The sequence below is a fragment of the Tarenaya hassleriana genome, unplaced genomic scaffold (assembly GCF_000463585.1).
Source record: "Tarenaya hassleriana unplaced genomic scaffold, ASM46358v1 Cleome9, whole genome shotgun sequence".
In the NCBI taxonomy this organism is placed as follows: Eukaryota; Viridiplantae; Streptophyta; class Magnoliopsida; order Brassicales; family Cleomaceae; genus Tarenaya; species Tarenaya hassleriana.
The window spans coordinates 2,170,050-2,184,534 of record NW_010971389.1 but is presented as its reverse complement, the minus strand read 5'-3'; the positions used below and the strand labels follow the sequence as shown (position 1 = coordinate 2,184,534).

The window sequence follows — 14,485 nt, the reverse complement described above, 5'->3', positions numbered from 1 at the left end:
AATATTTTTCGGATATAGACATTAAAATCGAATTATTCGACATATCGGATCCGCTTCATATTTTTTAGTAATATCATTAAATATAGAAATAATCTGATATAAATGTTTAGAATGCTTAATGTTTGGATGTTAAAGATATATTTTCTATATATGGATGCTTTCAATACTTAGTTTTTTGAATTTGGAGGTTTATAATTTAATCTTTTAAAATTTGAATATATTTGTATGTGATAGATTATGTTTATATTTGTATTTGAATTGATTTAAGTTATTTATATTATGAATATAGAACTTTGAGTATCGTTTGTATTTGATTGATTATACAATTTATTTGTTGTTTTATAATTGTATTTATTATTTTTCATATTTTTAGTCGAATGGATATTTACAAATATTTTTGTTTTTTTTATAGATATCCTAAAACCGTGTTTGAGATATACCACGTGAGCAATTCGGTTAAAAAATTTAGTTTTGATTCGACTTGAACCAAATAACATTCGTTATTAATTTAGTATATTTTTAGAACCGAATTTACTATTTCTAGTAAATACCAAACCGATAAATACATAATATAATTTTATCTGATAAAACAAAAATTCGAATTATTCTATTATGTATGGATTTATGTGTAATATCAAGTTTGGTTCTTATGTGTACTCGTATAACCAAAACAAATCGAATCGAATTGAACCGATACCAAAATTAAACCGATTAACATTTGATTTTTAATTTGGTACAATTATTGTAAAACCGAAAAAAAAAAGGTTTCCAAACCGAATTGGACGAATACCGAATCTTAAACTCAAAACGACAACCCCTGAAACTAGGCCAATCACCCAAAGAGGATGACGAGAGAACAGCCGCTAACAAAAAATATCGATCTTTCCTTCTCGAGATGCGTGACCGGGTATGTCAGTTTCTGACGTCACATCCACGTTTTGTATTGACCTCCTCCTTTATATTTGCTAAATGATCTTCGTTGTTGGATGAGTGGTTCAACCATGGCGAAAACCAGAGCGACCCCTTTCCTTCCCGCCCTGATCTTTCTCACCCTCTTGGCGAATGCCCATCTGGGCATCTGTGTCTTGTCCCGACAACAACAAGACAAGGTCTCTAAATTGCCTGGACAGGATTTCAATGTTAACTTCGAACACTATTCTGGGTTTGTCACTGTCAATGAGAAATTGGGAAGAGCTCTATTCTACTGGTTCTTTGAAGCCGTTGAGGATCCTGATTCTAAGCCTCTTGTTCTCTGGCTCAACGGAGGTTTGCAGAGAAAAAACCCTAATTTTTAATCACATTTCGTGTTTCTCTCCTTTTTTTTCGCCTGTGCATCGATGAATCTGGCATATTTTTTTCATGGCCATTGCTTGTAGGAAGTCAGAGCTCCGGCTTTTAGGGATACATATCTTCATGATGATTAGGGGCTTAAGCAATTTTTGGGTTTTCTCCATGATTCTCCATGTGAAAAAAGCAGTGATCTTTAAATGACTGCTTTTTGTTACAATACAATGGATCCTTATGTATTTGCCTGATTCCTGTATCTTGTTGATTTAGTGATATGCTTACGTCTTTACTCCTTTATGCGCTCATGTTCACTATAGCTATGGATAAATAAATGTGTTCTTTGACTCGTTCGAGGGAATAATTTGAAGTTTGAACATGTAGTTGGGCTCTGAATTCTTTTTATTCCCTTGCCTTTTTGTGTTCTTATTCCTTGGAGAGACCTCAGAAAGAAATGAATATTCCTAGAATCTGACAGCAATTGATCCCGAGCTAACACATATGATTTCGCCTCTTTAGGACCGGGATGTTCATCCATTGCGTTTGGTCTAGCAGAAGAGATAGGACCATTTCACATTAAGCCAGATGGGAAGACCCTTTACCTTAACCCGTATTCTTGGAATCAAGGTAAGAAGCAAGCTGTATGAGTCTTCTGGTCAAAACCCCAAAGACCATGTTTCAGGTATTATTGATGATGTGGTGCTTGTCTTTCGAAATCTTAGAGCTTTCTTGTTGTCCTTTTGCAGTTGCCAATGTCCTGTTCCTCGATGCACCTGTTGGGGTTGGGTATTCGTACTCAAACACTTCCTCTGATTTGCTCACCAATGGTGATAAGAGGACTGGTAATGTTTCATCTTCTTTCCTGTATCAAATTGCTTTAAAATGTTTCCCATTTCGTGTTTCGATGAGTTAGTTGTGACACTGCAATTTGCAGCCCAAGATTCTCTGAAGTTTCTGCTGAAGTGGTTAGAGCGTTTTCCCAAGTACAAAGGGAGAGAGTTTTATATAGCTGGGGAGAGCTATGGAGGTAGAACTTTTGCCTCAGTGACATATCTTTTCTTCTTTAACGATTCTTTTTTATAAATTCTTGTTGCTGCTTTCTGTGCTCTTGTACCAGGGCATTATGTTCCTCAGCTAAGTCAAGCCATTGTAAGACACAACCAAGCTTCCCAGGAAAAAACTATTAATATAAAGGGTTACATGGTGAGAACATGCTCTTATCAATTCCTGTGGCATATGTTATTTAGTGGCGAGTTAACTCAAGGATCTCAATCAATCTGCACTCCATTCCAGGTGGGAAATGGCCTGATGGATGACTTCCATGACCAACGAGGTCTCTTCCAATATATTTGGTCACTGGGTTTTATCTCTGACCAGACATACAACTTACTGAACCTTAGATGTGGTTTTGAGTCATTTACTCACCCCTCCAAGGCCTGCATTGAGGTTCTGGACACAGCGGACAAAGAAATTGGGAACATTGACCAATACAGTGTCTTCACCCCAACATGTCCTGGGAACGTCACCCAGACAAAGTTTTTGTTAAAGAAGAGACCTGTGAGTATCATTTGATTCTCTGCATTCTCCAAGCTTCAATCTTGGTATTTACCCTGAGATTATGGTTGGTACAGTGTGATTTACCATTTGTGTTGCTTAGATTCTCGGCCGTGTCAGCGAAAATTATGATCCTTGCACAGAGAAGCACTCTATAATGTATTTCAACCTTCCAGAGGTTCAAACGGCCCTCCATGTTCCACCAGAACTTGCACCATCCAAATGGGAGACTTGCAGGTACACCCATCTTCAGTGGCTTAGAAGTCGGTTTGTAGAATTTGACCTGAAATCAGTGGAGGGGTCAATTCAGCAATACCCAATACCAAAATTTGTTCTCTTTATGAGATTCTGACCAAGATTTTACTGCTTTTGCAGTGATACCGTGGGTAACCACTGGAAGGACTCCCCACGCTCGGTTCTGAACATTTACCATGAGCTTATAGCTGCTGGACTTCATATCTGGGTTTTCAGGTTTCTCTCTATCTCTGCTTCAATGGAAGACGAACGAAAAAGAATATTTTTTCCATGTTCTTCCAGTCTTTTTATTCTTTCCCATTCTAGATGGTGATGCTAAAAAAACTGTTATTTGTAACAGCGGAGATGCTGATGCTGTTGTACCGGTCACATCAACTCGCTACAGCATAGATGCTCTCAATCTTCGTCCTCTGAATCCATGGCGTCCGTGGTACATCGATGGCCAGGTAATCTACATATGCTCACAAATCCAGTTTTTGCAAATGTAAAATGACAAAGAATCTTGATTTCTCAACTCGAGCTCGGAAGTCATTGATGCACGAAATGTAAACTTTTTAAACGAACAGGTCGGAGGCTGGACCCAGCAGTATGTCGGATTGAACTTCGTTACAGTGAGAGGTGCAGGCCATGAAGTTCCTCTGCACAGACCGAAGCAGGCTCTTGCCCTCTTCAAGGCCTTCGTGTCTGGAAATTCACTTCCAATAACTGAGATCAACAATGGCGGCATGTCTGAACAAGCCAGTGTCATATCTGAACTCGTCAGTGACGAATGAGTTCTGTTTGACGTCACCATTTATGTTTGGGATAGTTTGTGTTTGAGCTGCGTAGAACACTTTGCTTTGCATGTATTTCCTGCACTCCATATTTTCACGTCAACCCATTGGTAATCTCTCCCATATAACTATGACAAAATGTGATGTGTGAGTAATGGATTTGATAAGAAAAAAATAAAGGGAAGAAAACATAATTCTGAACTGTAATAGTGTATAACTGCAATTAGATAAAACTGTCGGTTCTTGTTCTTCTTCCCCCTTGAAAGTTCTTGTCTTATGCCAGTTTCATTGATAACTTCTGATTACACGTTCTATTAGTTTTGGTGCACATGATCTGAATTGGTCAGAAGGCTGGCTCAGCTGTGAGGTAACAAAGCTTTCACCACATTATGCCAAAAACTGTTATTGATGTTTTGTTTCAAACTTTCATTTCTAAGGCGAGGTTAGGTTTATCGATGTTCTGGTTGGATTTGAGAAACCAGTTTTCGCTCGAAATCTGAATCAGTGATTGGAATTTCAGTGTTGTATCTGGATTTGTGTCTCTCCAACACCATAATGTACGGTGAGGAAAGGTGGGATAATAGGATTATTCATGCTCTTATTGATAACGAGTAATGCTGGGTGGAAGAGAAGAATGGTGTAAAGCCGAGACGTTGATTAAGGAACTGCATTGGCTATGAGCAGAATTTTCAAGTTTTCAGCACATTTATATATTCATGTTCAGAAAAAGGGTCATGTTGGAGCTTGGGGTTAAAGCCAAAATGTGGCTGAAATCGGTACGATCATGGCTCTTTTATGCGAAAAGTTGATGACACAGTTTATTTAGGGATCATGTTTGATTGATAGCCAAGTGGAAGTGGTTGGATATAAAGTCAGTTCTTTCAACCTTTATATACATTTGATCAGACTGCTAGCCAAAGGTGGAGACAAAAAGGGTGCTATTAGGACAACTGAAGAAGATAGATAAGTGATCAGATGCATATGGAAAATGCCAAAGGTATTTTCTGTCATCTGATATAACACCATTGTGGTCGCATATGGACAGAACATGGACTTCACAAAACATGTAATCAGCAGTTAGGAACATGCAAATTTGATGGCTTTTCAGTGTCTATAACTCTCTATGTTAGATGCATATGGGATGGATCATCAGATGGAGTAACTTCAGGGAGTGTCTTTGAAGAGAATGAAAGAAACTAGCACAGCTATATAACACACTGATAATGGCATACGGGATTTGAGGGAATGGCTGAAGAAGCTGTTGGCTTGGTGAAGGAGATGCAGGAAAAAAGGGGATAGTACCTTATAAAGTAACATAATACCAATTTGATTGAAGAAGATTTGTGCAGGAATGATGAGTTCCTTCTACAATGTGTTCTTTGTACATCAGCAAAACAGAAACTTACTGGATTTCCTTCAAACAGCATGAATAAAACTTGCTCTATGATTCTGAACCTCTGCATTTGATGTTATGGACAGGCTTGCTGATCTGTGTGTAGAGCCAGAGAGAAGTTCGATGATGTTCCAATTTCCTGCAAGCCACGTTCATGACTGAGCTGAATCTCTTCTGCGTTTGCAGCCTTTGGTATTCATCTTGGCTCTTTCACGGTTCTACTGGTCTACTTTATTTACAGGCCACCAAGAAAAAACTGAGTCAAAATTGCATCCCACACACGGTACACATCGATGCTTACGAGCCAGGATCAGTTGAAGAAGTATGATGATTCAAGAACTTCCTTCAAATCAAAGTTCCCTCTCTTTGGTACTGGAGGAAAGACAAGGTTCGGGTAAGATGCCTGGAAACTCTGTAATAGCTGCATTGAGAAAAATAGAAGACAATTATTATGTCAATAAAAACCAAGAGGGAACAGTTATTCATATGTAAGATCCAATACCTTCAATCCCACATACAAAAGTAAGAGGCAATTATTCAGTCGACAATTTAGGATGCATTTCATTGTCCATAATGTTTATGAAAGATCATCTTATGTTTTATCTGCATCGTAAGCTTCTTATCAGAGAGGAGTTACTGGAGAACTTACATCTTCAAGTACCGGTGTGTTGTAAAGCTCAACAAATTTCTCTCTAAGTATTCTGTTCATTGCATCAACATCACACGCATGTGTCCAATAGGAATCATGCACACCTGCAAAGACGATTATTTACACGGTATTCCATATTTTTTTTTTCAGTCATCGGTTTGATAAAAGAAGACTAACCCGCGAAGTTTAGGCCAGCATCTCGGCATGCAACAGCCGTCATCATCATGTGAGTGCCATCCAACGAGTGCACAAAGTTGGGAGGAAATGCAGTTCTTTGCTTCCTTACATCCACCTGAAACTTAAATCTTTAGGGCTTACCGAGATCACAAGAGCAGGATCCTGCTCATAGAAACATGAACAGAAAATACAAGAAATGAAACAGCACAAAAGGAAAAGCTTACCGAGTTACCCTCTCGCTGCAGAGCCAAAACCTGAAGTGATGTTCTTATCTGCATCCACAGAACATATACAACAATGATCAAATTACTCAGTCGAACGGGTATTAGCATATTAGTTCACACAAAGGGCTATGAAATATGAATGCATAAGCACATACAAGATGCCTTTCACTTCTGCAGTAGGGTTGCACAACAGGGAGTCCAAGAGGAGTGGTCCATCGCACTGGTCGGTTACTGGAAGCAATGATCTGTGAAACCCGAACAAAAAGATGAGAACTTTTACGCGTATCATCATCTATGTGTATCACCATCCATATGTATAATGGGAGAGGTTGAAGATAAGACATAAGAGGTAGGAACAAACCTTTGCACAATCACCGAGCCAACTCATAATGGCACGTGCGGCTTCAAATATCTCCCCAAGAGCAGCCAGTGTCACCTAATGTCAAGTAGATAAAACGATTAACATAATTGGTAGATGCCCAAGAAGAGACGAGAAGATCCACATCAGTGTTGTAACTCTTGTTACTTTTGCAGAATAGCAAGCAGCAGCAAATAACAATCTTTCATCAGTTATAACGCCTTTCTCTTCTAATCTTCTTTTTATTTGTTCACGTGCCCCAACATAAGTAACACCATACACTGATGTCATTACTGTCTGTTTCACCAACTTCCGATCTACCTGAAGAAACCCAAAGAAGAATCCAGCATCAACAGAAAGAATTTTTCTGCATGAATGTTAATTATCAAAAATACATGAGACTCACTTGATTGATGAGGATCTTTGCCAATGCAGCAGTTGGGTTTGTCTCTGGGTCCTTACTGCTGTCTTTCATCATTATATCATGAACTCTGTCCCATCACAAGCACAAGCAGAAGCAGAGAGAAAGAACCGTTACAAAATATGTGTCAGCCATGATGCTAGCTCAGAGAAATTCATCGACTTTACTTTTAATCCAAGAGAAAATTTGCTATACCTAAGAGAAATTTCAGAGTAAACATCAGCTGGTTTCTCTCCAGCAACTAGATTGACTGCGGCAGCTTCAAACTGAGAGAACCACATTCACAAGAAGATAACCATGAGCATGAATATATATGCCTTCAAAGAAGAGAAAGACAGCACAGATGCAAAACAGTTCACTCGAGAACCTACACTATCTCTTCCTAAAGCTGCATAGTGCTGTAGGCCATTGCAAGACCCATCCTGCACATACGAAAGAAGAAAGGAAAAAGACTGATGAAGATCTAAAGAATGATGAGAAAAGGGTGCACTGGAACTGTTTCACTCCTAATGACAAAATGGTATATAGTAAAATAGGTTTTGGAACATAAATGGGGATAAGAGGAATGATGGGTAATCAGACCAAAAAACAGCATTTACTCCGGGGACTAGTTTATTGTGCTTACTTGATGAATAGGCAAGTGGGAGATTACAGTATGTGGTGATGGACTTTTCAAGGCTTCTGTCAGATTAACACAAGCGGCTAAAAATTGAAAAGGATCTTCGGCATTTAACCACCATCGATTTCCATGAATAGGATTTTCAGCTGAACTAAATATATCATCCAAATGATTTTCCACAAAAGCTAGGCGTCCATCATGTGAAAGCTTTTCAACACCACCTGCATAGAGGTTTGCTAAATGTATCTTCAGCCAACGCAACCCTGATTTCCCTAGTGGTCGCGCTTCAGCAAACTCCAGGATTCCTCGGCAAAGATCAGAACTCAGATGATTGAGATGAGGATGCATTGGGTATGCACGTCCTCTAAAGTCAAGATTGTGAGGGTAGAAAAATCCCTCCTCATCTTTCATCTTTCTAGCCACCTGCACATGTAACTTCTGGTCGTATCTTGTGCTTGCTGAGAGAAAACAAACTCATATAATCTAGAGCCAAATCAGGATGGGTTTCTTACAGAAAGTTTGAGCTCAACATCACATCTTAGTGAGTGCCTCTCTCTGTTGATCTTGTTGGCCTTTCTTACACTCCATTTCCAGTCTTGAATTTCTTTCGGATCCTCTGAGGATGGTTTCTCTGGTATGGGAACCTAGTTAAAAAAAAGGGAACAATCATTAAACCACTTGTCCCATAGGGATGTCCTCAAAAGGTACAAATATGAAGAAAGAGTTCATATCTCCTTCATGTAGTCCTAAACATTCCGAGATACTCACATCTTCACGATTAACCAAGCCTGCAATGTTGCCACCATCAGCCCAAAGCCTTTCCACTACATCAAGTATTTTTCTGTTCACCCTCCACTTGGTGTTGCCAAGTGTATCCAATGCCTGTTCAAATTCCACGTCAGATATAATGCAGATATTACCAGACACCACCGAAGAAACTCATTACAAACGTACCTCGAATACCCTACGAGAAGTCTTGGTACTAATATTTCTAAGTGCATCTTGCTGTTTTTTGGATCCATGAGTACGCATGATATAGGAAGGCAAAAACAAGTAACCACCCTTGTCATAGCTGAGGAAAATATAATGAAGTTAATAAACACAACTGGTCCTTGACATAAATAAAATGCATAGATGCATGGTTTTCAAACATACAACATGACTCATTATATAAGGCAGAAAATCTATAACCAAATAAGCACAAGTTCAGTGAAGTGTATGTACCCTTTCCATTTCCTTGGAGGTACCAACATCGGAACATAAGGAATCAGCATATGCTTAGCCTGCATGAAGTAATGACAATGAAAGGTTACCAAAAAGAATCATGTGAGGAAGATCTTTTAAATTGGGAAAAGAGACATCATAACTCACAGATCTATCAAGTCCAGCAAGGAGGAGGGGATCACATTCAATTACTCCATACCTTCTAACCAGCTTTACCCTACAAGATACAATATTTCCAGAGTCAAATTAAACTTTGGTGGTCCAGAATAGAGCATTCATCTAAATAAAGAAAAACGAGTAACCTTCATGAATTTGCTGATTTTACAACCACAAACTTTGGAGAAGGACAAAAAAGAAGCAGAACAAGGTGAAAATAATGTATCTGAGCAGCCGATCGAAATGGTTAATGGAATGAATATGAAACTGAATGTGCTTTCGGTGGATTTTGTTTCTCACCCTGGATTCTTTGTCACAGTTTTAAACTTGTGTCTAAACGCCGGTCTAACATCCGGTGGACAGTCCGCTGCCTGAGTAAGGGGAGGCTGTACATAAGCTGTTTCCATAAGTAGTTCTAGCAGACGGCTTCCAAGCTGAAAAAGTGGCCGAGTCCAACACCGAAGACAAAATTTTATACATCATGGAAAGCAACATGATACGAATTATCAATTCAACTCAAAGGACTGAAGAAGCCATAAACCTTAGCTTGTGTGTCTCGTCCCCAAGGTTTGATATCTTCACTTTTCACCACCTTTAGTGCATCGATAAGCCTTTTCCTTTTGATCAAAGTATTAACACGTTTCCTAAGCAATACCTTCTCCTTGCTCAATCCATCTTGTGTCTCCCCAGCATTGTTCTTCCTAGTTTTCTCCAAGAAGCTATGAATCCTCAGCTGAGATCAAGCAAAATCAATTTTTTTGTCTCATGTTCAACATACTTGATTGAACTAAACAACATACTGATTCAACTGACTGAGGCTACAACTGAAGTAAAGAAACAAAGGATAAAAGTTGTTTTTTAGCATACTTCCTGCTCAATAGCCACACCAATACTGACAGCAGCTTGGACAACCTGGATACACCCATCTTCATGTCCCGACATAACCAAACCCATCATCTTGTGCATTGTAATGACCGCCATTTTATCAGCAGGCAAAAGTTCAATGTGAGGCGCATAAGCTGCTCTAATCTTCTTGCTTTTGTTCTTCTGCAACTTCTGCTCTCTCTCTATCGCATCCTTCAACGGCTGAAACCACCCCAAGAACAACTGTTTCACGTACGGCAGATTCGGTGCCAACTTCTTCTCGCACATTTCCCTCTCCAAATCTCTGTACTCAGTGACCATTTTCTCCCACGCCTCAGTCTCTTCCTTCACCTGTCGTCTCCTCAACGCGTCGAACTTCCTCTTGTCGATCTCCTTGCGCTCGATTTTCACCGTCTGATCAACCATTTTGTTCAGACCCTTCATAAACAACGCGGAAATCCACGGAGGGTCTTGCATAAACAGCCTCCCCCTGACCGAAATTCCGCTGCTTTCGATCGAATTCGACTGTTTTCCGAGGTTTTCGATGAAACCCCCCTCAATTAAGCCAGCCCCGTTGATGGGTCCAGCATAGGTGTCCTGCTTCTCCAAACTCTCGATGACATTATCGTGGAAATTAAGCGAATTCGCAGGAGGTTTCTCGCTAACGGACACAGAGGAAGACGAGGAAGACGAAGATGAAGCCGAAATCGGCAGGAAAGGTCGTTTGTCCGGCGAATGGTCGGAGAAGTGAAGAGCTTTGCGGGGGAAAACGGCGGAGCCAGGAGGTTTAAGCCAAGCGCCTATGGCGTTCTGGTGCTGAAACTGGGTTCGTTGGTTTAAGGAGAAAGACGGAGAAGCCGCCGCAGAGGAAGCCATTGAAGAGAGCTTGGGCTAGTAGAAGATAAGGTGTCAGTGTTATCACACATATGGAGAAGGGGAGAGACAGGAGGAAAGATTCGTGACAACAATCCAACAAACCTCTCTAAAACCTCTCCACTTTGGTTTTTTCCAAAAGATATTTTTTTTTTCTTTGCAAGGGAAAAACAGGCCAAGAAAAAAAAAGTAATACAGGAAATTGGAAAATCAGAAAATACAATGAAATGGGCTGAAACATGGGCCTCCGGAAAATTAAAGAACCATGAAACCAGAATAGTGACCCCTTTAGTTAACTGCTTTATGATTGCGATAAGAGCCAACACTCAAAAAACTCAGAATCATGTCGATACATATACGTTATATACATCATATATGGATATTCCTTTATAGAAAACAACACAGATGAAAGAAAAAACAAAATAACAATATCAATCACATTCTTCAGACTCGTTGAATCTCACCCTCTCTGTTTGCAGAAATATGAGTTAAAGAGTTTCAGAACCAGAAGTGAAGCATTGCCTGTCCAAAAAAGACATGTCTAGATTTGTTAGTACTGTATGAATTCTATGAGTGGAAACCGATATCACAGTTAAAAACGAAATACCTCTTGAAGGGTACGGGGAGACGGGTTTTCCCCGGGACGTAACTTGTTGTTTGTTATCGAAATCTTGATTTCAGATATCACCGAGATGAACTCTTCCTTTATTTGCTTCCATAAACTCTTCTCTCCACTGGTTTCAGTGACTTCACTTGTTCTCTCCGCCTCGAGCCGCTCTATTCTCTCTCTCAACCTCTGCAACTCGGCTCGATACTCTGCTCCATTCACAGAACAACTTACACGTACCCGGTCTCTTATCTGTTTTGATGGTTTCTTTTCCAGCCTTTTCTGCTTTGACACCATCTTCACTGGCACCTTAGCTTTCTCCTCAAATATGTCTTGATCGTTCGACCAGCTTTCAAAATCTTCACCCTTTTCCCCTTTCTCAGACACCGTTACAGAATCTTGCTTCAGCTTCTTGTATTTCTCTATCAAAGAATCTCGAAAGCCTGTAATCTCTTCAACCCTTTCATCCAGCTTCTTTATATGCTCCCAGTATGGATCCAAATCCCCACGAGGAGAACCGGAAAGAAATTTATCCGAATATTTTCCCGAGTCCACGCTCTGCTCGATAACACCCTTCTCCACGGGATCTGAGAGATCTAAAACTGGCTCGGGAACCGGTATCCGAGACATATCACATCTCGTATCACTTACTCTTCTACCAGAATCACCTGTATGTGCATACAATGACAAGTTATTCACCTTCAACCTAAGATCATCGTGCCCGGGAAAATCTCCCCATCCCGAGCTCAAAAGCTTGAACCTGTAAGCTTGGACTTGGTATTCAAGAGCGGTGATTTCGAGTTCTTTCTGGTGAATCAAGCCCTTCAGGAAATCCAGAGAGATTTCGGCGTGGTTGGCTTCCATTGCGAGCTTTTCCTTCTCTATCTGCAGCCGGAGTATCATGGCTAAAGCTTCGCTTGCTGATGAAGCTGACGCTTCCCTCTCCGCTTCCAACTCCTCCTGAAGTTGATGTATGATTTCCGTCTGTTCGTAAAGGGCTATCCTTAGATCCGTCATTCTTGTTCTGGACATGTTCAAGCTGTAACTTCGTTCAACCATGTCTCTGCATAAACTCTCTCTCCCACGATCAGAAAGAAACAAAACAAAAACTGAATTCTACGTTTTTCTCTCCACAAAGTTCACAAAAAATGCAGTTTATGTATAACCATAAGCCAGAATTAACGCAAACACAATCACTGCCATCGTTTTCAACAAAAGATACTGAGAGAAAATCTCTCCAAACTCGCGAAAGATGGAATCTTTAGTTACCTCGTAAAGATGCAGAAGAAGGGTTTTTTTGGCTGGCTAGATAGAGAGTCCCCGCCTCGAAGAAACGAAAGCTGAGAAGGATCAATTGATGGCTTCCATGAACAGAGTATATTTTTCAGGTCGAGAAGGAGATTTTTTTTTTTTTTGGTGGGTAAAATGAGAAAGAGAATTTGATTGGAAATATTTGAAACAAAAATGGTAAATGACAGAGAGACCTGAAATGGAAAAAAATCCTCTTTCATTCACACAAGACGCGTCCTGACAAAAAAAAAATCCCAAAACATTCGAGGATCATAAACAACGCAGGTTCCTCGAAATTTCTCCCTCTCTCTCTCTCTCTGAAAATACAAACAAACGGGTTTACTCAGAGACACTCAAGACCACGCCGATACGAATCTGTACATTCACAACTCCAAAGCAAGAGTTTTTATGATTCAACTGTAAGAAAAATCAAAAGGGTATTCATCAAAATCAACCCTTTGTCCTCGCAGGCAAAAGCCATTTGTCGCAGAGGAAAGGTGGTAAATTTTGGGCCTGGAGAATTTTGAATGATTAAAATGTGATTGAGCGTGGGACACGCGACGCGGATTTCTTCCCGTAAACTCTATTCTGAAAACTTTCTTTTGATCTTAGCTCCTGCCAGTAGGTAGAAAAAACTCGGATTTTGGATAACCGAACCGGTTAACGGATTAGGAATCCAGACATGACCGGGGTATTCAAGTTTGAAATACCGAAAGTTGGATTCAGGTCCGAGCAATGTAAATAATTAGTAGGCACATAATATAGTTCAACGATTCTCTCATTTATATATGGATTTTATATACAATATTAATTCAAAAAATTTTAAAATATTTAAATATAATTTTATTATAAATTATATGTGTGAAATATTTAATAGTGTAAAATTTAAGCTTTGTTATATGTGTAAAATAAAAAGTGTAAATAAATGGTAAGATATAAAAATGATTTTGTATAATAAATTTGGGATTAAAAATTGAAAGATGAATATAAGATTATGTTATGTAGATTTGTTTTAGATTTTTTAAAAAAAATAATTATTAATTGTATTAATTTATAAATTTAATATTATAAATGTAAAAAATAACTAAAAAATTGTAATTCTTAATGATAATAATTATAAAATTGTACGTAAAATATAATTTTAATTAGTTATTAAATATTAATTTAATATATATAATTATAACTCAATATTATTTTTTTTAAAATGTGGGCCTACGAAATTATGGGTCTGAATTTTATGGTAGATACAGATATATTTTTTTGTATACCCAATTTTGATCCGGTCTCTCTCACGTTTTTCAGTCGGATTATCCGAGATCGTCGGGTACCCGAGATTTGAATGTCCATGAGGTGTGGCAAGAACTCGCATACTCGACCTCTTTCCCGCTCCACCTTGGTTCGAGATACCTATCGGTACGGGTAACTCACCGGTCGAAACCCATATTCGAATTCGAGGATCGGTCACAACAGGAAGTATCCTTAAGGATATGTTGGAATGTGTCTTTTATGTTTTTGGGTTTTGGTCGTTGTGGGCTTTGGGCGTTTAATTCGATGGGTCATTAGAAGGACTAATTGGGCCTAAAGCCTGTCTTAGAGCCCTATGGTTTTTATTTTAATCGATTTGTCTTGTCACACATTCCCTCCAAGCAAGCAAAATTTTACTGATTCCATGGGATTGATGTTTTCGAGATCTATTTATTTGTTTGGGAACATTTTAAGAAAATATACGAATTGAATTATAGAGAGAGTGATTACAAGTTTATA

The 14,485-nt window shown here is 39.2% G+C and overlaps 3 protein-coding genes across 3 annotated transcripts; 1 reads left to right on the top strand and 2 right to left on the bottom strand.

Moving 5' to 3' along the window:
- Positions 1–846: 846 nt before the first annotated feature.
- Positions 847–4,068, top strand: LOC104803908 (serine carboxypeptidase-like 29). The gene is made up of 10 exons (XM_010528000.2): positions 847–1,266; positions 1,804–1,911; positions 2,031–2,126; positions 2,219–2,311; positions 2,402–2,487; positions 2,578–2,841; positions 2,942–3,075; positions 3,214–3,309; positions 3,434–3,539; positions 3,660–4,068. Exons 1-10 carry the CDS (start codon positions 987–989, stop codon positions 3,864–3,866), a joined length of 1,470 nt encoding a protein of 489 aa, XP_010526302.1. The 5' UTR covers positions 847–986; the 3' UTR covers positions 3,867–4,068.
- Positions 4,069–5,169: 1,101 nt separating this feature from the next.
- Positions 5,170–10,937, bottom strand: LOC104803907 (DNA-directed RNA polymerase 3, chloroplastic). The gene is made up of 19 exons (XM_010527999.2): positions 9,955–10,937; positions 9,629–9,820; positions 9,388–9,521; positions 9,079–9,148; positions 8,932–8,990; positions 8,662–8,779; positions 8,476–8,589; positions 8,220–8,351; positions 7,714–8,130; positions 7,460–7,510; positions 7,284–7,354; positions 7,074–7,158; positions 6,836–6,988; positions 6,671–6,745; positions 6,465–6,554; positions 6,310–6,357; positions 6,086–6,200; positions 5,909–6,012; positions 5,170–5,680 (listed from the first exon to the last, which is right to left on the bottom strand). Exons 1-19 carry the CDS (start codon positions 10,825–10,827, stop codon positions 5,570–5,572), a joined length of 3,012 nt encoding a protein of 1,003 aa, XP_010526301.1. The 5' UTR covers positions 10,828–10,937; the 3' UTR covers positions 5,170–5,569.
- Positions 10,938–11,154: 217 nt separating this feature from the next.
- LOC104803906 lies at positions 11,155–13,219 on the bottom strand. Its single transcript, XM_010527998.1, has 3 exons — positions 12,701–13,219; positions 11,432–12,494; positions 11,155–11,346 (listed from the first exon to the last, which is right to left on the bottom strand). The coding sequence occupies exons 1-3, from the start codon at positions 12,940–12,942 to the stop codon at positions 11,323–11,325; spliced, it is 1,329 nt and encodes a 442-aa protein (XP_010526300.1). The 5' UTR covers positions 12,943–13,219; the 3' UTR covers positions 11,155–11,322.
- Between the last annotated feature and the right edge of the window lie 1,266 nt (positions 13,220–14,485).

Coding starts and splice junctions, on each gene's coding strand:
- LOC104803908 (XM_010528000.2), top strand. CDS start 987: ATGAGTGGTTCAACCATGGCGAAAACCAGAGCGACCCCTTTCCTTCCC. Junction 2,488..2,577: donor TTAATATAAAGGGTTACATG/GTGAGAACATGC, acceptor ACTCCATTCCAG/GTGGGAAATGGCCTGATGGA. Junction 3,076..3,213: donor TCCAAATGGGAGACTTGCAG/GTACACCCATCT, acceptor CTGCTTTTGCAG/TGATACCGTGGGTAACCACT.
- LOC104803907 (XM_010527999.2), bottom strand. CDS start 10,827: ATGGCTTCCTCTGCGGCGGCTTCTCCGTCTTTCTCCTTAAACCAACGA. Junction 8,991..9,078: donor TTGCTGGACTTGATAGATCT/GTGAGTTATGAT, acceptor TACTTCATGCAG/GCTAAGCATATGCTGATTCC. Junction 7,159..7,283: donor TACTCTGAAATTTCTCTTAG/GTATAGCAAATT, acceptor GTGATGGGACAG/AGTTCATGATATAATGATGA.
- LOC104803906 (XM_010527998.1), bottom strand. CDS start 12,942: ATGAAAGAGGATTTTTTTCCATTTCAGGTCTCTCTGTCATTTACCATT. Junction 12,495..12,700: donor TTCTTCTGCATCTTTACGAG/GTAACTAAAGAT, acceptor GAGTTTATGCAG/AGACATGGTTGAACGAAGTT. Junction 11,347..11,431: donor CTCCCCGTACCCTTCAAGAG/GTATTTCGTTTT, acceptor TTTTTTGGACAG/GCAATGCTTCACTTCTGGTT.